General features: G+C 41.6%; 1 protein-coding gene across 9 annotated transcripts in view; it reads left to right on the top strand.

Moving 5' to 3' along the window:
- Positions 1-26608, top strand: part of mapk8ip1b (mitogen-activated protein kinase 8 interacting protein 1b) — a 144314-nt gene that overhangs the window by 88932 nt on the left and 28774 nt on the right. For all 9 annotated transcript variants that reach the window (XM_048546077.2, XM_048546078.2, XM_048546082.2 and 6 more), the window contains 3 exons: positions 10701-10922; positions 20186-20267; positions 23359-24171. In XM_048546077.2, coding sequence (XP_048402034.1) covers positions 10701-10922; positions 20186-20267; positions 23359-24171 — 1117 coding nt within the window. The remainder of the gene's footprint in view (positions 1-10700; positions 10923-20185; positions 20268-23358; positions 24172-26608) is intronic.

Genomic DNA, 26608 nt, shown 5'->3' on the forward strand with positions numbered 1-26608 from the left:
TTAGAAAGGATTCTTAGGGACATAATACATCTGATCTTAGAGACCAGATCAACTGGGGATAGTTGGCATGGATTTGTTAAGGGAAGGTCTTATTTGATGAATATGAAGGAGTTTTCTGAGCAGATGACCAGAAATGTTGAGGGTAATGTAGGTGATGCGTTCAACCTGGACTTTTGCAAGGCGTTTGATAATGTCTCAAGTAGATTGATCAAGTAAGAGAGAGCCCATTGGACACAAGGCAAACCAAAAGTGGCTGATAGGAGTGTGAGAGGGATATTTGAGACTGGGATTCTGGTTTTAGTGGGGTTCTGTAGGGCACTTTGCTGGGGCTAGCTGATTGTGGTGCACGTTAATAATCTGTACTTCATTGTAGGGGATAAAATCAATACATTTGCGTATAACACAAAAATTGGTAGGATGGTAACTTGCGTGGTGGGTAGCTGTGAACTTAAGGAGGATATCAGTGGACTGGTCAGACAGGCAGGGCGGTGCCAAAGGAATTTGGCCTGGAAAAGTGGGAGGTAAAGGATGTTGCAGTGGACCAACCAGGCAAAAGATAATACTATAAATGGTAGGACAATGGAATGTACTAAAGATTTGGAGGGAATTTTGTGTGCAAATACACTGAACCCTGCAAGTAGCAGGTACTTTAAAGTGGTTAAAGTAACGTAAGGGATACTTACCTACAAGGCTTGGATAGTTAAAACCGAGAGCAGAGAGGGGATGTTAGAACTATATAAATCACTAGGTAGACCACAACTGGAGTACTGCATTAAGTTCTGGTCATCACCATTATAGGAAGGATGTAATTGCCGTGGTGAGGGTGCACTGGGGAATTTACCAGGATGCTGTCTAGGCCAGAGGGTCTGACCTATGAAGAAAGATAGGATAGACTGGGGTTGTTTACCGCTTGGAGCAGTGAAAATCGAGAGGGCACCTGACAATGATGTATAAGGTTGAGGGTTATAGACAGAGCAGCTAGAAAGGCACTTTTTTCATTAATAGACTCTAACCAACCATTATAGTAAGAGGTAGAGGCCAAGAGAAGAGTTTCTTTTTAGAAAAAATTAATGGTGTGGGATGCCTGGACCTCACTGCTTTCAAAGGTGATTAAGTCACGAATTCCACATTTTTGAGCAATAGTTATGCATTCTCAATCTTCAAAGGTTTTGGGCCAGAGGTGAACAATTGATTAATGTTGTCAGATCTTTAACTGACAAGGATATATTGGGCTGAATGTCCTGTACTATAAACATTTTTGCGTCTATCTAACTTTATAGCCCTGCTATAACATCATTAACAATATGACAGATGTCCGACAAACTGGTGAGGTCAGTTATAGAGTCATATATCATGGAAATAGATTCTTTGGTCGAATTCACCCACGCTGACCAGGTTTCTCAAATTAAACTGGCCCCATTTGCCTACAGTTGACCCGTATCCCCCTCAACCTTTTCCTATTCATCTACCTCTATAGGCATCCTTTTTAAATGTTGTAACTGCACCTGCATCTACCGCTTCATCTGTAGCTTCTTGCTTTCTATCTCTCTCTGTCTTTGAACAGAGGAACTAGGTTCATTATCTTCAATTCTATTGGAACCTTCCCCAAAATCTAGGGGATTTAGAAAATTAAAACCAACGCATCAACTATTTTACAGGCAATTTCCCTCAAGACCCTATTGGGTCTATGTTCCCACTAACTTTAAGTCAGCGTACAGCAGAGGCTTCCTGAACTGGAGTCAGTAGATCTATATGCGAATTAGTGTGCACTGATCCCCTGCTTAGAACATTGATCAGGGTCCTGCCAGCTCACTGTTCTAACAATGTGCTTATTATCACTTCTCTAGTGATTTGTTATTTTCACATTTCTCCCTCCTTTCATTTCCTGATTTGCAACAAACCTCGGTGTTATTTGTATTCTCTATAGCGGTGACTTTTGCAGAATGCCTGCTCAGATCAGCTGCCTTCTCTTTTTATTAAAATATGCAGAAATAATGCTGTGTCTCAGTTATGGATTGGTTTATATTTGGAGTGGCAGAGCAGTTGGTTTTGGTATTTGTTGCCGGCCACTTGCCGATTCTTTCTTCCAGCATTGAAATGTGTGTGGCCCTTAATTGACTAAGGATGGACAATAAATACTTGAGGGCATTGAATCAAACAAAAGGTATTGGACTAAAGTCATGTTGACTTGACCAAGGAGAGCTGGAAAATTCCTCCCCAGAAAGACAATAATGATGCAATTGGCTTCTTGTATATGTCTGTCCAGCTTTTAATAAATGCATTGATAAAGGGGATGTAATCTGCAAGAAAAGTTCACATTTGTACAGCACCTTTTTAAAATGGTAAAACCTCATGAGCTGCATCATAGGCATGTTGAACAAACACAATTTGTCACTGAGTCAGTTCAGGAGACATAAAGATGGCTGGACAAAGAAGGTCAAAGTGATAGCTTTATGGATAGTGTTGAAGGAGCGAGAGCTGGAGATTGAGAGAGTATCAGAGCTTTGGGCCCTGGTGGCTCTTAGTTTTTGTGTAGGATTTTTTTTGTAGAAATGCTGATTGAAAGGATATTGACTGAAATAGCAATGGAAGCAGATTCAATGTTATTTTTCAAAAGTGGAAATGGTTAATAGATCTCAACTTTTCTTCTAGGGAAAAGCAAGGGAGTGTGACTAATGGATACGTTTTTTAAAGAGTTAGTCCATGCATGATGGGCTGAATGACCTTCTCCTGGTTCAGTAGATTAGATTATCTAACTGAGATAATGCTACTGTCCTGTTTTGCTATCCATAGATGTGTCATTAAGCATGCACATTCAATTGTTTCTTGATCTGTTGAGGCATTGCCAGAAGAAATCATCTTTCTTCCTTGAGGCATTCTTTACCCACTAGCTGAGGTCTAATTGACAATGTCTAGGCCTCTGAGATTAGGGTGTTCATCAGTTGTACCTATTCATAACCAACAGCTGGAAAGTTGGTGATTTTGTTTTTTTTAGTGGTTGTTTTTCATGCCCTCTTCAGACACCATCAACACTTCTCTCACAAATGGCTAGTCCTTTCACTTAGACTGTGCATGTTGGCAGGTACACAAGGGGAGTGGGAGCCCCTCCCAACTCAGTCCTCATCTGACGTGGTAACGTAGTAGGATAGAATTCAGAAGCAAACTCCCTAGTTCTGATGACATCAAGGTCAATTGTAGTGCAGTTGACTGAGATCACCCAAGTCTTTCACACAGTTGTGAGGAAGGCATTTTAATTTACTTGTGCAGATCGGTAGCATTCACAATCTGATTGATATCTCTTTCTGTCTGTCTATCTGTTCCATGTCAGTTACATGCATGAATTGGCCATGAGCTATTAAAACAGCTTATGTTCATTCATTAAAATGCCTCCTTGTGCTATTTTTTAAAAAATAGATACACAGAAAATAAGCCGGTTGGGGTTTCGGTGGGGAAGAGGTGGAGTGGGGATGCAATTAGTTTGCCTTATTAGTTCCATGCTTCCCCCCCCCCCCCCCCCCCCCCCCCAAAGTTTAAATCATAATAATTGAAATAAATTAGTGCTGGAGCATGGGGATTGAGGAGAGAGACCAGGTTAGTCTCTAGTGCAGGAAAGAACAGTGTGGAGAGGCTTAGGATGGCATGGAGGTAATGTGCACGTGAAGTGGTACAGGTGGGATGCTCCCTAAATTCTGTGTGACTGATCCATTTGAATACGCATGCATGCACATGCACACAACCCACTCCCTGCTAAGACTCCCTAAAAACCTACTGCTTTCATTAAGCTTTTGGTTACCCGGTCTAATTTCTTCCCTCTTATGACCGTTTTTTTTTGCTAACCTTCTTCTGCTGTGGCAAAAGTCTGATACCCTCGAAGCAATCTGAGAGAAAAGCTTGATATAGGTTGGCAGGCAGTGAGGAATTCTTTTTATAAATGCGATCTCAACAAATCATTCTAAACATTTCTGATAACACTGAATTATCATCCATTCATGTCGTAAAGCTACCCTATTTGTTCCAAAGATGCAAAGAGTGAGCTATTATTCCATTTGCTGTGTTTTATCCTCCAATGTTCCTTAGCGACGGAATTATCGTTGGATATTAATAAGCCACCTCACAAAGAGAAAAGAAGTAACAAACCTCTCATCAATGCTTCATGTGCGACAGGAACTTTGAAGTTTCAATCTGCTTCTGGTATAATACAGAGCTGTTATTTAACCCCTCTGAATGCTGGAATTCCTTCATAGATCTTGCAGTGCATTTGTTTTCAGTCTGGTACATAATGATAAACTGACTTAAAAATCACAAGAAAAAACGTTCTTGTTCTGTTTTCCCTCTCCATTAGTCTCTAGAACAGAATCTTGTGCCCTTCAGGATTATTTCAAATTCATTCTCTGAAGACTGTTGACTCAGCCTGCAGCTGAAAGCCTGAAGTTATTTTTAAATGGCTGCTAATCGCTAATCCCTAGATTTATTTTCTCTCTCATCCATTTGCTAACTATTTAGCCAAATGGACAAGCTAGTTGGATTAGAACCTGGAGAAAGACTGTCTGGAGGCCCAGCTGGGGAGAGCTGTGACCATGGATGGAGCATATCCATCCTTTCTATCATAAACCGTGAAAAGATACAATGTGCTACAGAGAATCTAACAACCTTGGTCAGTCAGCTATCAAATAGGAATTCTCCAGCATGTAGGATTTTTTGAGTTGTTTACCATTATGCCATTAACCAAGTTTTTCTATACACTGGATCCAATGGATTGGTTCCCATTTTACTGAAGTCGGCAAGAATGCCAGCTGTCTGATTTTAGAATTACGTAGAATTTCCATTGCAGAAATAGAGCATTCGGTCCAGTTGAAGTTTATGCTGGACATGAGCCTTGGCCGACCCTACTGCATTTAAATCTGTCAACATATCTTTCCACTATATCCTGCCTCATGTGTATCTAGCTTTCCTCAAACACATCTGTGTAGTTCATCTTATTCACCCAAGCCAAGCCTAATTCTCCCCAGATCCCTTGTACCCATTGGATGCTGAGGGATCACGCCCTGTGCTATTGGATCTGACACCACCATCTTCCCTTTTCCAGGACCTGACATCACTTTCCTACCCTGACATCTCACCCTTCCCCTTCTAGCTTGCTATCAGAGCCAATTCCGCACCCTCTTCCACACCCACTTCACCCAAACCCACCCTAACTGCCATTGAGTTGGGCATCTTCACTGTCTTGAACCTGGTCCCCTATTTACATGGCACCCCAGTCTTACATGTTACTCCTTTCACAGGAGCGATCAGAGTTTCTGGATGAGCCCTTAGTGTGGAACTGGAGGAACGCAGCAGGTCAGGCAGCATCAGAGGAGCAGGCAAGTTGCAACTCACTGCCTTGCACAAGGAAGGACCTGTTAGTTTCAAACTATGCTTCACATTTGTGAAGGAGCTGTGATTGAAATCTCGTACTACAGCTAGAGAGCTCTGCCTTAATAAAAATGAGTGAGACTGAGGGGCCACTTTGACTGGAATTGTCACTCCTTGTAAAATCCAGCCCACCTTTGCTGAGTAACTCCTGACTTAGTAGCATGAAGGCTGGGATTGAATCCTCAGCTTGCACAGGAATCCATGTAAACAACAAACAGTGAAGGAAACTTACCCATTTGTCTGGATTATTTCTCACTTTTTCTGTCTCTAACCAAACTCCCTTACCTGCATCTCAGAATTACAGGCCATTATTTATCATGTGATATGAGAATGCAGTGTGATTTTAGTCTGCAGCACAGATGGAGACTACCTAGGCCACTGTAAATCTCCATAATGTCAAGAAAATCGGTGTACATTGTTAAATTACTTTTTGTTACTGCCTTTGATAAGATTAAGATTTAAAATCTGTGTAGTTTAAGCTAGTTCTGAAAATAGCTTCACCAGATGCTCAAGCCAGGTGAGCATCAATCTAGCACACATAGCTGAGTGGCGCTACGAAGTCTCCGGGCTTTTCAGTAGCTCTTTTTATTGATTGCTGATGTGCATCTCGTGGTGAATGAGCTTCTCGGGTATTGAGAACAATCAGCGCCTTTTATCCTGCTGAGTATTAACCTGGTTAAGAGCTTGTGCTGTTTAGCCCTGGTTTTGCATCTCTTTCGTGGTCAGTGATATTAGCTTGGTTAAGGGTCAGTTTCAGAGCTTGCAGGATTTGGGGACAACTGTTTACTTAAGACGTTGGCTGAGTGTAAGGAATCAGCATCATAGAAGGTAGTCTAACTGACTGGATGTAAATAGGATGCCCTGCATTGATCTCCTGGGCGTCTCAACCATTCACTACTTATGAACAGCTTAAAGGATGAGATAGAAAATTGTGTTCAAACTTGTTGGTTATACAAAAAAACAGTGGCATTGTAAACAGTACGCTGGAATTAAAGCATTCAGATGACTTGCAGAGGGATTAGCTGTATGGGCAAAATTATGGCAAATAGATTTCAGAAAGAAAATTGTTTCTCTTTTGGGCCAAAAATTGATAGAAAATAGTGCATTGTAAATAGGGAGAAGTGAGAGATGGTGATCCAATGAAAGACTTGTGCAACCCAGATAAACAAGTCACCGAAATGTCATGAAGGAGGAAAGAAAATTATTGAGAGGGCAAATGGAATGCTAGCCTTTTCTGTTCAGAACGCTAGTGGGTGAGGGTGGTGCTTAAGGCATGCAAAATCCTGGCTGGAGTACAAGTCAGAAAGCTGTGTGTAATTCTGGGTGCTATACTTTTTTTTGGAAGAAAGTATTAGTGTTGCAGGGAGTGCTGTATTAATTAGAACATTACTTGGACTCTGAGTACTAAGTTGCGAACTGATTTTAATTTGTGCATTCTCTGGAATTTACGAGTGTATGAATTAGGATCACGTATAGACGAAAGCACATCCTTTATGCAAAGGGTGGTGGAAATTTGGAACTCTTCCCTGTAGGGGCAATTGATGCTATGTCAGTTTTTTTTAAACTTTAAAACAGAGATTGATACTTAACAACTAAGTTAAAGGGTCTGGATCAAGACGAGATATGGAGCTAAATTGTAGGTCAACCATAATTTCATTGAAAGGTGGAGCAGGCATCAAGGACGAAATGGTTCCCCTTCTGTTCCTGTGCTCTGATCCCTGTTTTCCTGCGTAGATCGCCTGCTAATGGGGATAATTCAGAAAAGTAAAAGGACAGATTAACTTATACTAAGACTTTTTTCTTAGCAGTTTAATGTTCCAGGTGCCCTCCAAACTCTGAACAATGTTATTAACAAGAGAGTCATAAAATCCATACAGTGGCAAGTCTGTGCATATTTGGATCTATTGAATCCTGAAACCTATGGCAAGAGAATCTGAAGGATTGGCTAATATCAGGGTATTGGATTGAGCAGTGCTAAATTGCACACTGCCAATCCCAAATGACTGGAAGATAATGACAAGGTAAACTTGTTTTGTTAGCAATGTTTGTTGTGTTGTGGTTGACCAGGACTGAATGAATTAAGAACATTTAGAAATAGAAGAGGGAATTGACCATTTGACCCTTTAAGCCTGCTTCACAATTCAAAGATGATCATGGATGGTCTCATGAGATAACAAAGTTTGGAGCTGGATGAACACAGCAGGCCAAGCAGCGTCTTAGGAGCACAAAAGCTGACATTTCGGGCCTAGACCATTCATCAGAAAAGGGTCTCATTGTGACTTTAATGCCACTTTCCTGCTTATTTCCCATAACCTTGTTGAGTCTCAGATCAAACATCTAGCCAACTTAGATTTCAATACATTCACTGCCCCATACAGCAGTGTAGACTGGGGTGGTGAAATTCAAATATTAACAACCTTAAAGAAGAAATTTCTCCTCTTGTCATTGCTAAGTTGCCTACCATGTATCCTTAAACTGTGACCCCTTGTTCTGGGTTGTTGGTAATCAGGAACATCCTTCCTGCATTTACCCTGTCTAGTACTGATATATCGTAGGGCTCGATTAGATCAATATTAGATTTTTGTGTTTATAATGAGTATAAAAGTTCAAACTGCTTAACCTTTCCAAAATGGCAATCCTTTAATCCTCAGAAATATCTTAGTGAACATTCTCTGAACTTTTTCCAATCCAAATAGATACCTCCCTTTATTTAAAGAAACATAAACTGCACATGATGTCGGCTTGTCCATAGCCTGAATAGTTGTATCAAGACTCCCCTGAATTAATATTTCACTCCCCCCATTCAATTTGCCTTTCTAATTATTTGTACCTGCTTGCTAACTACTTGTGATTCTGATACAAGGATCTCTGTTATAAAGCTTTATTATTATAATTACACAATTATAATGCTTTTCTTTGAAAAAGTGGCATGGGCTATTTTATGGCCCTCATCTGAAAGGGCAGCAATGGCCTTGTTTAACGTACCGTCCCAGTGTACAGCCACAAATACAGAAATGGACAGTCATACTTCATCTTGTGCCCATGTTCCTGCAATGAATCTTAAACCCGCACGATCCAACCCAGCAGTGAGAATGTTGCACACTGACCACCCACTGATAGTTTTCAAACTTAGCCCCTGGTTATAATGAAACCTATTAGCACAGCAAAGTCACTCAAACAAACAAAAATGACCATGTTATTGTAAGTAATGTTTGCTGATCGGTCACCAGGGAGTATACATTTTCCATTCTTCAGAAACTGCCGTGGGACCTTTTGAAGGGGCAGACAGGACCTTGGTTTAGTGCCTCATCTGAAAAATAGCACCAATGACAATACAGCAATTGGTGTGTGTCAGTCTAGATGAACAGTCAGGTATTTCCCACAATGTGCCACACAACGTCTTTTAAAACAAAATACACTCAGCCAGTTTTGTGCAGCTGCTGTTACTGTGTGAAGTAGCCCACAACTATGCAGCCCTCACATGAACTTCCAATAGGAACAGCTTTTATCGTTGCACAGTTCTCAGTGAGGAAAGGGGAGTCCATGAATAATGAAGAAACACAGACTGTCAAAGTGGAAACTATCCACACATGCCTTCAGGTGATAAATGCACTGAAGTTATTGGTTTTCTAATGGGTATGGACCAGTTATTCAAAATCAACATCAGTTTTGACCTTTTTGAATTCTCTACAGTAACAAATCTACACTAGATTTATACTGGTCTAGCATGTCGAATGGATCAGGGTTTTGGCAGTCTCTTGCTGGCAGTGCTGCTGAACTGTATTGAACTATCCAACCTGTATTCTAATTCACGCCAAAATTCTGTTCACCCGTTATTCATACAAGCTGATTGAACTCCATTGACTATTGGTCCACTGATGCCTTGATCTTAAATCTCAAGCTTCTCTGAAAGCCTTGCTCCTACCTACTTATGCAACCTTCTCCAATTTTACAAGTCTCCAATAATTTTTTTTTTTCCAATTCTGCACTCTTGTGCGTTCCCAATTTTAATCACATGCCTTCAACTGTGTGGCCTAAACACTTGAATTCCCTCCTTCAACCTTCAGGTTTCTCTACCTCTCCTTTTTAAGATGCCTATTAAAGCAACATCTTTTGACAAGGCTTTTACTTATCTGTCTGAAAGCCTCTGTGACTTGGTGATAACATGGTACTGTATTAATGATGATGGATAGATGGTCTTTCAGTTGTTGGGAAAAGTCTGATTTTGTTCTTATTGCGTGTAACTTTGGCAATTGTTTTGGTCTTTAGAGCATTGTTTCTAGTTTTGCAGGTTTTTCCTGCAAGAACAACTTATGACAATTGTGACTAATCAATGAGCAGATAGCCGCATCTAATGTACAGAAGGGCAGGGTGGATATGGGAAGTGTATGCCGACTAATTAGAAAGGAAAATGTTCAGGTCTATGGGGAGAGGGCAGAGGAGTGAAACTAATTGGATGAATCATTCAATAAAGTATAGGAAGGATATTATTAAACTTGAGGGCTTGGAAAAGATTTACCAAGATGTTGCTGGGAATGAAAGGTTTGAGTTATAAAGATAAACTGGGATTTGTTTTACTGGAACATAGGAAGTCCGTAGTGACCTTTTTTGTAGAGGCAATTTAGAAAATTGAGGGACATAGAAAAGGTGAATAGCGATGGCCTTCTTCCTAGGGTGGGGGGAAGTTCAAAACAAGGGGGCACACTTTTAAGGTGAAGGGAGAAGGATTTAGAAAGGATGTGAGGAGCAACCTTTTCACACAGTGGTTCGTGTGTTGAATGAACTGCCAGAGGAAGTGGTGGATGTGGGTATAAGAACAACATTGTACATACATTTGAATAAGTACATGAATAGGAAAGATTTGGATGGGTATGGGCCAAATGCAGGCTAGTGAGACTAATTTGGTTTGGGGATGTGGTAGGCGTGGACTAGTTGAACCAAAGAGTCAATTTCCATGCTCTGACTCTGCCTGAATTAGTAATACAGACATGATGGGCTGAATAGCCTTCACCAATGTTCCATATTTCAGTGGTTCAGTTAATGTATGTTCTGGATTAAAATAAACGTGCTTTGCTCTGTGTGAATTGTCAGCATCTCCCAGTGATGAGAGCTATGATTTTTACTCTGTTAACCTGGAGGATATTTCCACTTGCTCAGATAGCAAGAGAGCAGAGAGATTTTAAGCCTCTCTGGCACTGAATTACAATCTTCTATATTGTATGTATAAAATTTATCTACTTCCATATAAACAATTGACCCTTTACTGTCCAATCTCATTCTCTCCTTAGTCCCATGTGACCCTGGAGACCAATAATGCTGCAACGACAAGCGGAAATGATGCCTGTACTATCCAGGCAGAGATGCTGCAGCTCGACCTGATTGATGCTGTTGATGATATCGAGGAGGACGACAACGGTCCTCCGAAGGAATCAAAGCCTGACAGCATGGCATCTTACAAGCCCAAGCGGCCCACGACCTTGAATCTTTTCCCACAAGTTCCTCGTACTCAGGTAAGACGGATGAATATGACAGTGTTCCTTTTGGTCTGCGTACAATAGCTCACCGTTTTTTTTTAAAATGACCTCAGCAGCTGATCCCACTTTAATCTTGTTTCTTGGACGGCACGTCATGTACAGGAAAAGATTTGTTTTTGTTTTTCCTTTCTTGCAGCCCAGCTGAATGGCAATAAGGATGGATATTAAACTTCCCTGGGTTTATAGTCGGTCATTAATCATGCAATTCAAATATCCCCATGCCTTCGTAATCACTATTGCTTTCCCTGGTTACTTAATCCAAAAAACAAACTGTAGAAGATTGCAAGGATTGCCTTCAGCACTGAGTGTCTAATCAGATTACTGTACCAGTAGACAGTAGCATCAGTGAAGTGCAGACTTGGCTACTGGGTCAAAACATGTATTACGCCAGCTGTGTAATCTGTATGTGGAAGGAATCCAATGGGACATTGACGATAGAAACTGCAATTAGTGCTTAAAATTGTGGAAGTCAAACAACATGACAATAGAAATCCATTTCTAATCAAATTGACTGGTCTTAGTGGTTCTTGCAGAAAATCACTTGCAAATCTGCTTTGCTAGTCGCAAGTGAATGCCTCATAACTGTGTGTAAGCTGTAAAGTAAAAATAGAAGGGTCGTGTTTGTACATAGAGCCGTTCACAATCTCAGGATGCAAAAGTACTTGACAACCAACAAAATACCATTTTGATATATAGTCATTGCATTGCAGAAATGCAGCAACTAGTTTGGACACAGTAAGTTTCCACAAATTGAAATGTGAAAATGACAAACTCATCCGGTGATGTTGATTTTTGAGGGTTGAATGTAGACCTGGATATCGGCGAAAACATTTTCCTTGCCTTATCAGCCATTGGCGTATTTTACGTGTACCTGACATGTGCATCGGCCTCTGATAATTAATTGATTTATCTGAAAAATGATGATTCTAATGCTGCGGCATTACCTCAATATTGCAACTGGGAGCATTGGCCCAGATTTTTTGTTTTGAAATCTCAGGAGTGAGAGATAAACCTAACACTTCGTGACTTCGGGGCAAAAATGTGTCTCAGCCTCACATGCACAAATACAAATGTCATGACTGCGGTGACTGATTATTCCCATTGCTGTTGTTCTGCTGCATGCGGTTGACCTGGGTGAACGTGTACAGAGTCAGAGCAGATTTGCTGTCCCCACACAGATTGGCAGATTTCAGATGGAGATATTGCTTTTATTAACCTGTTTGCATACGAACAAATTTAACATGGCAATTCCTGGTTAAGTGACAATCAAACCATTTTGGCGGGTTAGGACGGAATGGAAGAGAGGTGCCAGTCTCCTCTGAAAGAACTGAAAAGAAGTATCAGAAATACTTGGGGGGTCGGCAAAGTGAAGATTTTTTGATTGTCTCCTAGGGAAAAGTGTTTTCCCCACTCACCATAGAATGGAAAATAAATAAACTTTATTGGTCTCACCTACATAAGTCAATAAATCGCCATCTTTCTTACCATAGGAACAGCACGTTAGAATATGAAAGGGTAAATAATGTCCCATCTCTTCTTTTAAGTTTCCCTCTCCCTTTTCTCATTGGAGATGTGGTCATCACTGGAAAGGAAAGAATTTGAAGTGGGAATTTTATATAGCAATTTAAAAATTTGCAAAAAATTCTGCAATTTGCAGTTTTCTTCCTTACCAAGTATCCCTCCTGAGAACATGTTGAATTTTCTCTCAGAACAATGCGCCCTCTAAACCTGATGTCACTATCCTCCCAGGATCAGGTGCAGTTTATATTTTCCCCCCTTCCTTTGCCTGCTAGAACAAACTGAAGTTGAAAGCTGTGGCACATTTCAAAATAAGAGAATGGAGACTAAAGTAGGAGCAAAATTCCATTTTGTTTGTTTTTATTTGACAGGACAGAAGTAGCAGAAATGATCCAAAATCGATATAAATAAAACAAATCAATGTAGAAATTCGTAGCTCTGAAACAACAGGCCACTCAACCTAGCTTCATGATAGTGTATCTACTCTACATTAATCTCCTCCCAGTCCACTTCATCTCCCCCTATCAGTATATCTCTCTTCTGTTATCCCTCAGATGCTTATTTAGCTCAAAGTACCTATGCTATTTGCCTTGACCAAAACTTATGACTGAAGCTGAGATTCTCACCAGCTCCTGTGTAAAGTGGTTGCTTCAGTTTCTTGTTGAAACATTGAAAATAAGAGGAGGAGTAGGCTATTTCAACTTTTTTGAGCCTGCTTTGCCATGCAATATGATCATGGCTGGTTATCCAAATGGACACCTGTTTCCACTTGCACCCTATAACCTTTGAACTCTTTTCAGCCCCAAGAATTACATCTGCCTGATTATTGAAAGTGTTCACTGTTTTGGCCTCAATCTCTTTCTGTGGTAGGGAATTCTACAGGCTTACCACTGTCTGGGTGAGGAAATTTCTTCTCCTCCTCAGTGTCTAAATGGTCTACCCTGTTTGACGTATGAAATAACATCTCTGAACAGGTTGATTTAGAACAATATCTAGGCTATGGACCCGGTTCTGGAGTCCTTGTTGTCAGAAACATCCTTCCTGCATTTAAACTCTAACAGGAGCAGATAGCTTAAGGTTTGAGATCCCAGCCGTACCCCCACACCCCTCATTTTGTTCACTTGTGTTTCCACCAGTCCAAACTGATTCTCTCTCAGCATCATTCTTACTCTCCCAGGAATTGTTCTGGTGAACCTCTGCACTCCTTCCATAGCCATAGATCTCCTCCATTAAGGAGATCCAAACTACTCACAGAACATGTACGATTGCAGCAAGACATCTCTGCTCCCGTACTCAAAACCTTTTCCTATGAAGGACAATGTACCATCTACCCTCCTCTTCACCTACTGCACCTACACGCTTCCTTTCAGAGACTAATGCACAAGGACACCTAGGTCCCATTGCACTTCCCCTTTGATAATCTATCACCGTTCAGATGATAATTTGCCTTGTGTTTTTATTATCAGAGTGAATAACTTCATGTTTATCCAGATTATGTTATATCTGTCATGTATTTTTACCGTTACTCAACTTGTCCAAATCATACTGAAACATTTCTGTATCCATCTGTCAAGTCGCCCTTCTACCCTTTTTCTTTTGGATCCTATGAGGGAGCAAGTTATCTTACATCTAGTCCTCTGTTATGAGACAGGAATAATTTAATGAGCTCATTATTAGAGATCTTCTCGTCAGGAGCAATCTCAGTATGATTGAATTTAAAATAGAGATGGAATGTGAGAAGGTTAAATCCAGCACCTAAGTCCTCTGCTTTAAACAAAGGAGACTATGGAGGAATGAGGGAGGAGCTAGCTAAGGTAGATTGGGAGCAAAAACTTTATGGTGGGTCAATTAGGAACAGTGGAGGACTTTCAAAACAGTTTTGCACAGTGCTCAGCAGAAGTATATTCCAATGATAAGGAAGAACTGTAGGAAAAGAGAGAGCCAGCCATGGATCCCTAAGGAAATAAGGGAAAGTATCAGCTTGAGAAAAAACACATACAAAAAAGCAAAGAGTAGTGGGTAACTAGTAGACTGGGAAATCTTTAAAGGCCAACAGAAAGCAACAAAAAAGTTGTAAAGAAAAGTAAGATTGAGAGTAAACTGGCTCAGAATATGAAAACAGGCAGCAGAAGTTTTCTATAAATATGTAAATCGTAAAAGTGTAGCAAAGGTAAACGTTGAATCTTTAGAGGATGAGAAGGCCAATTTAATAACTGGGAATGGTGAAATAGCTGAGACATGAAACAGTTATTTCGTGTCAGTCTTCATAGTGGAAGACACAAATAACATGCCAAAAAAACTGACGACAAGAAGGTTCTAACAGGTAAGGACCTAGAAGCTATCAATTTCACTAAGGAGGCAGTGCTGAGCAAGCTAATGGGGCTAAAGGTAGACAAGTCTCCTGGCCCTGATGAAATGCATCCCAGGGTACTAAAAGAGGTGATGGGGGAAATAGCAAATGCACTAGTAATTATTTACCAAAATTCACTGGACTCCGGGATGGTTCCTATAGATTGGATAACTGCCAATGTGATGCTACTGTTCAAAAAAGGAAGTAGACAAAAAACAAGTAACTATAGACCAGTTAGCTTAACTTCAGTAGCAGGGAAAATGCTTGAATCATCATTATATCCAGATGTCTTGCTATTTCTTCCATTAAATTGTCCCATTGGAAACACCCCAGTGTGGGTTCATGAAGGGTAGGTCATGTTTAACTAATTTGGTGGAATTCTTTGAGGACATTACTTGCATGGTGGACAATGGGGAACCTGTGGATGTGATGTATCTGGATTTCCAGAAGGCATTTGACAAGGTGCCACACCAAATGCTGCTACTTAAGATAAAGTTGCACAGTATTGCAGGTAATGTATTGGCATGGTTAGAGGATTCGTTGACCAGTAGAAAGCAGAGAGTAGGGGTAAATGGGTGTTTTCTGCTTGGTGGTCAGTGGCTAGTGGTGTGCCTCAGGGATCAATATTGGGACCGTAATTGTTTGCAGTTTACAGTTTGGAGTTAGGGACTAAGTGTTGTGTGTCAAAACTTGCAGATGACTCTAAAATGAGTGGTAGAGCAAAGTGTTCAGAAGACACTGAATGTCTGCAGAGGGATATAGTCTAAGTGAGTGGGCAAAGGTCTGGCAGATGGAGTACAATGTTGATAAGTGTGAGGTCATCCATTTTGGTAGGTATAACAGCAAAATGGACTATGTTTTAAACGGTAAAATATTGCAGCACGCTGCTGTGTAGAGGGACTTGGGTGTCCTTGCGCATGAATCGCTAAAAGTAGGATTGTAGGTGCAGTGGGTAATTAAAAAGGCAAATGGAATTTTGTCTGTCATTGCGAGAGGGATGGAGTTTAAAAGCAGGGAGGCTATGCTGCAGCTGTATAGGATCCTGGTGAGGCCACACCTGGAGTATGGTGTGCAGCTTTGGTCTCCTTACTTGAGAAGCGATAGACTAGCACTGGAGAGGGTGCAGAGGAGATTCATTCAGTTGATTCCAGAGTTTGGAGGGTTGGATTGTGAGGAGAGACTGAATAGACTGGCATTATACTCATTGGAATTCAGAAGAATGAGGGGAGATCTTATAGAAACATATCAGATTATGAAGGGAATAGATAAGGTGGAGACAGGGAGGTTGTTTCCGCTAGCAGGCGAAACTAGGACTAGGGGACATTGCCTCAAAATAAAGGAAAGCAAATGTAGGACTGAGGTCAGGAGGAACTTCACCCAAAGGGTTGTGAATCTGTGGAATTCCCTGCCCAGTGAAGCGGTTGAAGCTACCTTGCTGAATGTGTTTAAAGCGAGGCTAGATAAATTTTTGAACAGTAACTGAATTAAGGGTTATGGTGAGTGGGCGGTTAAGTGGAGCTGAGTCTCAAAAAGATCAGCCATGATCTTATTAAATGGTGGGGCAGGCTTGAGGGATCGGATGGCCTACTCCTCCTAGTTCTTATGTTCTTACCCAGTTTTGGATTTATTAGGGATGACTTTACATTAATGGCTCCTTGCTTTGGTCTCTCTTCTTCTGTTCCTCATAAGTGGGGAACAACTTCTGTTTCCTCTCTACTGAACTGCATCTATTTTCTAAAGACTTCTATGGGATTTCACTCTCAAAAGAAGAGAGCTGCAACTTGCTCAGTCATTCCTGAGAGCTGGAAGCTCCAAATTCTGGCATGTCAAAAATAGCCCCGATCTTGTTTCTTGTAGAAATATTCTCTCGTCTCTAAAATGATAAAAGGAACAATTCCAGATTGGCAAACGGTGCTTGTGCATGTCATTTGGTGTTATTTTGAGGCTGTGACCACCAGCACACCAATATTGAACCACTGCACATCCAGGCTTACTCCCCTTCAAGTTATTTATTCTTCCCAAATCAGTCCTTCACTTGATTTGGCCCTAATCTCAAGTCAACATTCTACCAACTTGCTTAACTCTGTGCAAAGTTGAGATCTGCAAAAGTAGACATTGCAAGACTTGTGGAGCTCCCTGCAATTTTCTCTTATTTCATTGTAACGTTTTGCCAATTGGCAAGGGGACATTAGCCATCTGAGCTCTTAAGGTCCAATCATTATGGAAGCCACGTGTTTTAAATATACTATCATTTAGTTTAACTTCCTTCAACTTTTTATCTGAGTATGTAATGTTGTAAACTTTTGGAGTCATTATTGAAGGAATAAAACACAACTATTGTCTTGTATGGCCTGTAACTTCTCAAATCGCTTCATAGTCAATGACACACTTTTTTTGAAATTTGGTCACTGTTACTACTTGGGAAATGGTGTCTGTTTTGTGATCATTATCTCACCTCAGCAAATATTTTAGAATATAAAAAAATTATGAAAGATCGTACTAGCGGGGAACTAGTAAGCCTGAATAAATTAGGGTTGAGACTAATACACCCAAGCAGAAATTACATATTACTGATATGTCTCCAAAGACTGTAAGGAATTTGGAATCAAAGATAGAAAATTAACTGGCTAATGTTGTTAAAGAGCAAGAGTGTCCTAGCATGTTTTTGTTTTTTGGTTTTTCTGGTTGCCAGGTGCTTGAGTTAATCACTCATGACTTGGAAAATGAGAGTTCTTGCTTAATTCAGAATTGCCATCCTGACTGCTAGGAGGCTCTGTAGGCTAATGTCTTATTACACCAAAACTGACACACTAGTACATCTGTGAATGTGGCCTCATGGAAACACTTACCCCATGTACAATGGCTACCTGGCTAATTAAATCCTATTTCTTTACATACAGTACAATACAGAATGCACATTATTGGTGCTTTTGGTGTATGGTCGCAACACTATTACAGATAGTGTCCAAGTGTTGGGAAAGCCAATACAATGTGCAAAGGCAATGACTAATTTGAGGCAATGACTTTCCTTCTGGTCACTTATCTCCAATCGCCAAAGGCCAGATCGTGACAGTCTGACATGAAGTGGTAAGGGTTGCTAGTGTAGCCAATGACTGCAGAGATTATTAAGCTTTGCTGAACTGGAACTGGCCAAATTATTTCAAGTCGGTCTAATTTAGATTACTGAAAAAATAGTTGAAAGAAACATCCCTGCAGTTGATTTAATAAACATGATTGCTGCCTATCAATTTGTAATTTGAGGCTAAAATATACTTCAAGTAGGATGGCTATATCTGATATGTGGTTCCAAGTGAAGGAAGATCTAAGACAAATCTGCACTTAAGAACCTAGCCATTTACCGATAAGGAGCACTGTAAAGGTCAACGTTCCCTTCAGCCTAAATTGAACATTTGCTTCTCATTTAAGTCACAAGCGCATGATTCTTCAGTAGACATTGTTCAGGGCTATTTCTCCTGGAGCAAGATAAGGATTTGGCAAAGAAGTTCTTGCATCACTAATATGATCTGACTGTGGTAGCAAGTACTCTATTTGATTTAAATTCAGCAACAGAATTTTAAGGAAAAAAGAGTAAGTGTTAAGCCAGCAATTGTTGCAGAAGAGACATCAGAACGGATGTTGTGATTCAGTTTTAGCCAAGAGGTCTATTGTGTTGCTGAATAATAATCTTTAAGATATATCAAGTGTTTGGCTAAACAGCCAGGAACTTTATAGTGGTTTAAACGTAGTTAAAACAAAATTTGAAAAGGTATTTTGCAATCATTACAAATGAAAAATTGGACATTGAGCCATATCAAGCATTATTAGGCAAGATAGCCGTAAGCTTCTTCAATGGATAGCTTTTAATGAGCTTCTTGAAGCGCAAGAGAGAAGAAGATAGAGACAGGGATTTCAGGGCCTAAACAATAGCACAGCAGCAATCAAGTGTTCAAGATGCCAGAATGTAATGGATATAGATATTTTGGATGGTCATGAGTCTGTTAGAGATTACAGTGATAGGTAAGCGCAGACTTGAATAGATTTGAAAGCAAGAATTAGATTTCTAAACCAAGATGTAGAATGTGGAGACCATTAGGGTTACTTTGGAATAGTTGAATCTAGAGGTCTCTGATGCAGGAATGAGTGTCTCAACAGTAGATGAGGCAGGCGAGAAGTCTGACAGTGTTAAAATGTGAAACTAGACCATCTTATTTATAGGAAAAGGTTTTTCACTGTGGGGAAGGTTCAAACTTAAGGGCCATAATGATAAGAAAGTAGTACATCCAATAGGGAATTTAGGAGGTTTTCTTTTATCTGGGGAGTGGATTAAATGTGAAACTCACCCTGACATGGAATATTTGAGGTGATTTGAATAAAATTGAAAGGAAATTCTGTGCATGAGGGAACAAAGACTAGACAGATGTGTTGTTAGCTTTGGATGGAGGAGCATCTTGTAAAGCATAAAGAATGGCAAAGCAGTGATAATGGGAACTGCAGATGCTGGAGAATCCAGGATAATAAAATGTGAGGCTGGATGAACACAGCAGGCCCAGCAGCATCTCAAGAGCACAAAAGCTGACGTTTCGGGCCTAGACCCTTCATCAGACACGAAACGTCAGCTTTTGTGCTCCTGAGATGCTGCTGGGCCTGCTGTGTTCATCCAGCCTCACATTTTATTATCTAGAATGGCAAAGCAGTTGGGCTGAATAGCCTATTTTTACAATGTAAATACTGTGTGCTTGTACATAATAAAACTTGGGAGAGATGTAAAATGGGCTGCCAACTCTGTATCACATGCTTTACACTTGCACACAAAGCCAGGAGCTGTGACAGGATGAAAGGAATAACTGGAACCAGACTGACACTTCCATGCTAGAAGCTTCTTTGTTCGTTGTGCTAATGTTATTGAAGATCAGGTCAATGATAGCACTTCTGACTTCTGGCATAAATGAAAAACTGGATGATACAAGCCCTGCCACCAGTTAATCTCCCCAGATTGAAGACTGTCAAGAGAACAGGAGAGGTGTTTTAACGTGCAGGATAGCCCATATTCCCAGATCTGCTCTGTTGCTTGCAATCTTGATTTTTTTTTCACCGTGACAGTTTCGGTCATTCAAAAGCAGGACAATTATATTGAATTATCTTTTGTTATTGTAAGTTGCTGGGCCACTTCTTGAAGATGTCATATGTCTCGGTGTGCTGTGCAGCTTCATGAGACTGCAGTTCCTTGGAACTGCAACTGGACCGAAAACACATCTCTGATTTTCTCTTCTCAGATGCTGCCAGACCTCCCAGCTTTTCTAGCAACTTCTGTTTTTGTCCATGAGACTGTTGCCATCTGCCCATAACATCATTTGTTTACCTTTTATTGCAGGATACACTGAATAACAACTCATTTGGCAAAAAGTATAGCTGGCAAGAAAAGGTGTCCCGATCCTCTTCCCCACTCAAAACAGGTATGTGTTCCTGCAATATGCTGTCTCTGACATGTTTGTTTTGGCGCTGCAACTTTAAGAGTAAAATTTACTAACTGGGTTCTGAAACCATCAATCTTGTCCAGTGAGCTCTAGGGGCGCGTATTGTACAAGGATGTTTTTAAACAAAAATGAAGTGAATATTGTGGTTGGTTGGAACAGGAGCTTGCATCGTATAGCCTCCTTAATACAGTACAATGTTTAAGACTCTTCACTGGAAAGACAAAATGTGGAGACAAAAAACTCTGTTGACCACTGCGCTGGGAATCCAGTATTCTAATGTGTTCCTCACGTGCATGATCGCATAAATGTCACTCAATCCCTTGAGTCTGTTCCATCATTAACTTAGATCGAGGGAGATCTGATTTCTCCAGATTTTTGTCTACTCTGACTCTTCACTATATTGCTTATAATTTTAACCCTATCTACTGTTTATAAAACAATCAAAAACTCTCTGCTTCCCCTACCTTTTTAAAAATAGCATTCTAAAGACTGATGACATTCTTAAAAATAATTTCTCCTTATCTGCCTTTAAATAGGTCACCCTTTTGTTTTAAAACAATGACTCCTCTTTCTAGATTCCCCCAAAAGAGGACACCTTGCTATGCACACCTTGTCAAGACCTATCAGGAGCCTTTGTTTGTTTGTATTGATCATCTCCGACCACTTTGTAAATGCCAGCGATCCAAGCTTGGTCTGTCTAACCTTTCCACCCGTTCCATCCATTAATCTAGTATGACTTCCCCGAAGTGCTTCTAGTGTATTTACATCCTTCCTTAAATAAGATGACCAATACAGACACAACTCAGATGCAGTTTCGGCAATGCCATCCATGACAGCAGAAATATAATATGCCTACTCTTGTATTCAATTCTCTTCACAAATTAGATTACAATCATGGTATTAGGTTTAATGACAGAGAGGCCCTTCAGTCCAAACCATCAGGTGACAGCTGCAAGCTTCTGGGCTTTACACACCCTCATTGAGGCCTACTCCTCAGAATCCAGTGATGAGAAGGTACTTTTTTTAATTTGTTTTTTCAAGGAGTGGGGATCAGGTTGGGAGAGGGGCCAGGGTAGATTAGAGGCAGTGGAAGGAGAATGGCTTTAAGAGGCCACTCCCTTGCCTGCCACTCACGCTTCCAATTGCTATCAGATGGCGGGGGGCAGGTGACTGGGGAGGGGGTGAGTTGAGGCCCTTGAGTGGCCATTTCTTGACCACACTAGGGTCTTAATTGCTGACGAGTTGAGAAGGTCACCCATGGACCTTCTTAACGAGCACTTAACTGGTAAGGTAACAAGATTGGGGTGAGTTTCTCTCCAGTGCCAACTCGTCCCATTATTTCACCTTGCCTCCAAGATCCACCCTGTGTTTAACTAATTCCTTTCTCCACAGTTAGCATTTAATCTGATTCTACCATCCCAGTTTCTTCCAGATCCCAAAACACCCGTTGGGTGGAAAGGTCTTTCCTCATGCTGCTACCTCTTTTTTATCTTTTAAAAATGACTTCTAATCTGTGTCTTTTCATTATTGACCTTCAGTTGTGGAGACTGCATGTTTCTTTTGTTAGCTTTATCTAAAATTTTAAGCACACCTTTAGATCTGTTACTAACCTTCTCCTGTGAATTGCAATTGCTGTGGTATGGATAGAGGCCATTTGGCCCATCATGCCTGCACTGGTTCTAATACCTAGTGCCAATCCCTACCCCTCCTTTTTTCCACCCCCCCCCCCCCCCCCCACCGGCAACCACCCATACCCCTGCTCACCGCATCCGTCCAAATAATCATCTAATGTCCTCCAGAGTGCTTCGATTGGAACTTGTCTCCACCATAGTTCCAGGCAGTGCACTTTAAATTCACAACCCTATTCTAATGCTTTTTATTTTTCATAGCATGTGACTATATCACCCAGCAAGGCCAGAATTTGTTTTCCCTCATTCGTCTGAAGTGAGCAAACTTGCTGGGTGATTTCAGAAGGCATTTAAAGTCTGGACTCGCATGTAGACCAGACTGAGGCTGGCAGATTTTCCCTTCTAAAGAGCATTAATGAATCAGATTGATTTTTGACTATCACTAGCAGCTTCTTAGTCACCATCACTGAGATCAACTTTTAATTCCAAATTTACTAATGGACTTCAGATTTCACCAGCTGACATTGTAGGATTTGAACCCATTGTGTTCCCAGAGCGTTGGCTGGGGTCTCTGCATCAATAGTCCAGTGATCATTTTACCTTTTGCTTTGAGACGAGCCCAAGTTCTACTTATGATTTTAAAACTAGAGCTAATCATACAGTCATAGAATCCCTACAGTGTGGAAACAGGCCATTCAGCCAACTGAGTCCACAGTGACCTTCCAAAGGGTACCTAATCCCAGCCCTGTGCCCTATTCTGGTAACCTTGTGTTTCCCATGGTTGATCCAACTAGCCTGTACATCTTTGGACTCTTAGCTCTGCAGATATTGGAAGTCTACAGAGAGACGTGATAGAAAGCTTCAAACAGTTCTGTGCAGAGAACTGGACAATTTTTAAAATATAAAGATTGGAATTCTACAAGTGAATTACAGCACAACCTGTGTGTGCCTGTTATTTTTGTCCATTTGTTCGTCTGCTACTCTCTCTGTATCCTTGTACTGCATTCTGTCCCTTGTTCTCTCCTCCTTAATTTCCCCCTCCTTTCCAGCCTCTTCCTCCTTTCTTCCTTCCTTCAGTTTCCATCCCTATTTGCCCTTCTCTTTGCTCTTGCTATCTTCCATCCTCTTGTCCCACTTCTCCACCAGCACCACCTTCTGTATTCCTGTTTCTCATTCATCAAGCTGTCTTTCCTTCACACCATAACTTTTGTTTCTCCTCCCTCCCTTGCTCTTTATCATTCCTTCTCACAGTCCAGCCCCTGGGCCGTGTCCAGGTGATTATTTGTACCTTTTGGCTGACAGGCTGATAGTGTTTGCTGAGCAGTGCACAAGCTGACTTTCTGTTTAAAGGCAATGCAGTGGCTGAGAGAATAGGGCAGCTGTTTTGTTTGGGGTTGATGTCTTTTGTTTGGGACATTTGAATAACCTTTTGTGTATTACAGGAGAGGTGACTCCCACTCACGGGTGCCTAGGAGATGAGGTGAAACCAGCAAGTGGCATCACTGACAAAGCAGCGTCGACTGCCCAGGTCAACACCTGCAGGCGGGCACTACCAGGACAGAGTGAGACTGTGGCTTCCAATGCCACAGGATGCTCGGCACCAGCCATGGCCTCTAACCAGCGGGGGAAGGATAATGAAGGCCAACACGACGAGCACATTCGGTACCAAACACAAGTGCCCATTGAGGCGACTGAGGAGATCTACCTAACTCCGGTGCAAAGGAACTCTGACTCCTCGGAAAATGAGAAGCCCTTCCTGTCTCAGTCCACCGAGAACCGTATGTCCATCAGCTCGGACGTAGACTTCACTCATTGCCTGACCCTGCCAGGCAACCCGAAACCATCGATCAGCGAAGAAGACGAAGTGCTCTCGTGCCTTTCCACGTCTCACAGCTGCTCGTTGCCACGAACCTCGCTCAACGCAGAGCAGCTCTGCCCACGGACCTCAGTCAGCTCTGACAGTGCGCTGTCCTATGACTCGGTTAAGTACACCCTGGTTGTGGATGACAACATGCAGTTGGAGCTGGTGAGCCTAAAGAACTGTTACTCAGGGTACAGCGATGACAGTGATTCAGCAACCGTCTATGATAACTGCGTTACATCGCCATACGAGTCTGCGATTGGGGAGGAATACGAGGAGGGTGTGCTGAAGAGGGACTCAATCTGTCTGTCAGAAGACTCCACGCCTGAAGCAGATATTCCTTTCTCCAAGAAATTCCTCAATGTTTTTATGAGTGGAAGATCAAGGACCTCTAGTAAGTAGCTTCCACTTTTTCCAAACCAGGATTCGATGATTGCCCAGTGAGTGGCAGTGGGTGTGTGTATAATGTTGTAGAAGTCAGTCAGTCATGATTTGGAGTCATTCTGAAGTTCCCAGGCTTAACTTGCCAAACAAATCCTCCTCAGGTCTTATGACATATAAGAATGTTAGACACAAACAGAAATGGTCCATTCTGGCTCTTCAAGCCTGTTCTACAATTCAGTATATCACAACTGATGTTTACCTGTGGGCAGCACAGTGGCTCAGTGGTTGGCATCACTGCCCCTCAGCACTGGGGACCTGGATTTGATTCCACCCCCAGGCAACATGGAATGGTTGCTGGAAGCTCCGGGATTTAGATGCTTTAAAAGAAATAGGAAGAGTTGAAAAAGAGGCTGGGAAGTGGCATTGCTAGTCAGGGTTAGTATAGCAGCTACTGAAAGGCCTTTCAAGGAATAATATGTCTACAGAATGAGTTTGGGTTGAGGCCAGGAACAAGAAAGGAGCAGTCACTTTGGGTTTTTTTTTAAACAGACCCCCTAATAGTTGTGGAGAAGTGGAGGAGCAGACTGGGAGACAGACACTGGAAAGTTGCGGAAGTCACAGGGTTGTAGTCATGGGTGACTTCAACTTTCCAAGTATTAATTGAAAACATTTTAGTTGTAATAGTTTAGATGGAGAGGATTTTGTCCAGTGCATTCAGAAAGGAGTCCCGACACAGTATGTAAATAGACCAATGTGAGGAGGGGTCACTTTAGATTTGGTGCCCGGCAATGAACTGAGCAAAGTGTCAGACCTGTTGGTAGCAGCATTTTGGCGGGAGTGATCATAACTCCTGTTACTTTTACAATAGTCATGGAAAAGGCCATAGTCATACAGCAGGCCAAAGTTTATAATTAGGGGGAGGGAAATTATAATTCTGTTAGGCAAGAACTGGGTAACATAAAATGGGAGCAAATGCTGTCAGGGAACAGCACTGTAGAAATAAGGAATTAAGGAATTCGTACTGCGTGTGCTCGGTATGTTTGTGCCTAGCAGGTAGGGAAGATGCGGTCAAGTGAGGGAGCCTCGGCTCTCAAGAGAGATTGAACGACTAGTTAAGAGGAAGAAGGATTCTTATGTAAGGTTTAGGAAACAAGGAATGGAAAAGGCTCTAGAGGGATACAAGTTAGCCAGGAAGGAGCTGAAGAAAGGGCTTGAGAGCTATAGGGGGCATGAGAGAACCTTGACAGAATCAAGGAAAACTCCAAGGCTTGTTACACGTCTGAGGAATCGGAGAAAGGGCAGAGCTGATCAAGGATAGTAAAGGGAATTTGTGCAGTGTCTAAAGAGATAGGAGAGGTCCTTAATGAATACTTTCCTTCAGTATTCACAAATGAGAGGGACCTACTTGTAGAGGAGGACTGTGTGAAACAACAGGCTGGTAGGCTGGAGGAGGTGGATGTTAGTAAGGAAGATGTACGAGGAATTTAAAGGAACTTGAAGATTGATAAATCCCCTGGGCCTGATATGATTTATCTAAGGATTCTATGGGAAGTGAGGGAAGAGATCGCGCAGGGTCTTTGGCAATGATCTTTTGTCCTCACTGGCCACTTGCATAGTGCCAGAAGATTGGAGAGTGGCAAATGTCATTCCCTTGTTCAAAAAAGGGAACAGGGATAACGCTGGAAATTACAGGCCAGTTAGTCTTACTCCACTAGTGGGCAAATTATTGGAAAGGGCTGTGAGAGATAGGATTTATGATCACTTGCCAAGACAGTTTTGACTAGTGATGGTCAGCATGGATTTGTGAAGGGCAGATCAGTCCTCACAAACCTTACTGAATTCTTTGAGGTGACCGAACACGCGGATGAAGGTGGAGCAGTGGATGTGATGTACACGGATTTAAGTAAGGCAGTAAGGAGGCATGGGATGGGGGAAATGTGGCAGATTGGATTCAGAATTAGCTGACATTTAGAAGACAAAGGGAGGTGGTGGATGGAAAATATTCAACATGATGCTCTGTTACGAGTGGTGTACCACAAGGATCTGTTCTGGGTCCTCTTCTATTTGTGATTTTTGTAAATGATTTGGATGTGGGAGTAGAAGGATGGATTAGTAAGTTCATGGATGATACAAAGGTGGGTCACGTTGTGGACAGTGTGGAGGGCTGTTCTAGGTTACAAAGGGACTTTGATAGGATGCAGAGCTGGGCTGAGAAGTGGCAGATGGAGTTTAACCCTGAAAAGTGAGGTGATTCATTTTGGAAGGACAAACCTTAAAGCAGAATATAGGGTTAATGGAAAGATTTTTGGTAGTGTGGAGGAGCAGAGGGATCTTGGGGTTCATGCCCACAGTTCCCTGAAAGCTGCCACCCAGGTGGACAGAGTTAAGAAAGCATATGGTGTGTTAGCTTTGATTAATAGAGGGATTGAGTTCAAGAGCTGTGAAGT

This window comes from Stegostoma tigrinum, chromosome 17 (assembly GCF_030684315.1).
Source record: "Stegostoma tigrinum isolate sSteTig4 chromosome 17, sSteTig4.hap1, whole genome shotgun sequence".
NCBI classification, from domain to species: Eukaryota; Metazoa; Chordata; class Chondrichthyes; order Orectolobiformes; family Stegostomatidae; genus Stegostoma; species Stegostoma tigrinum.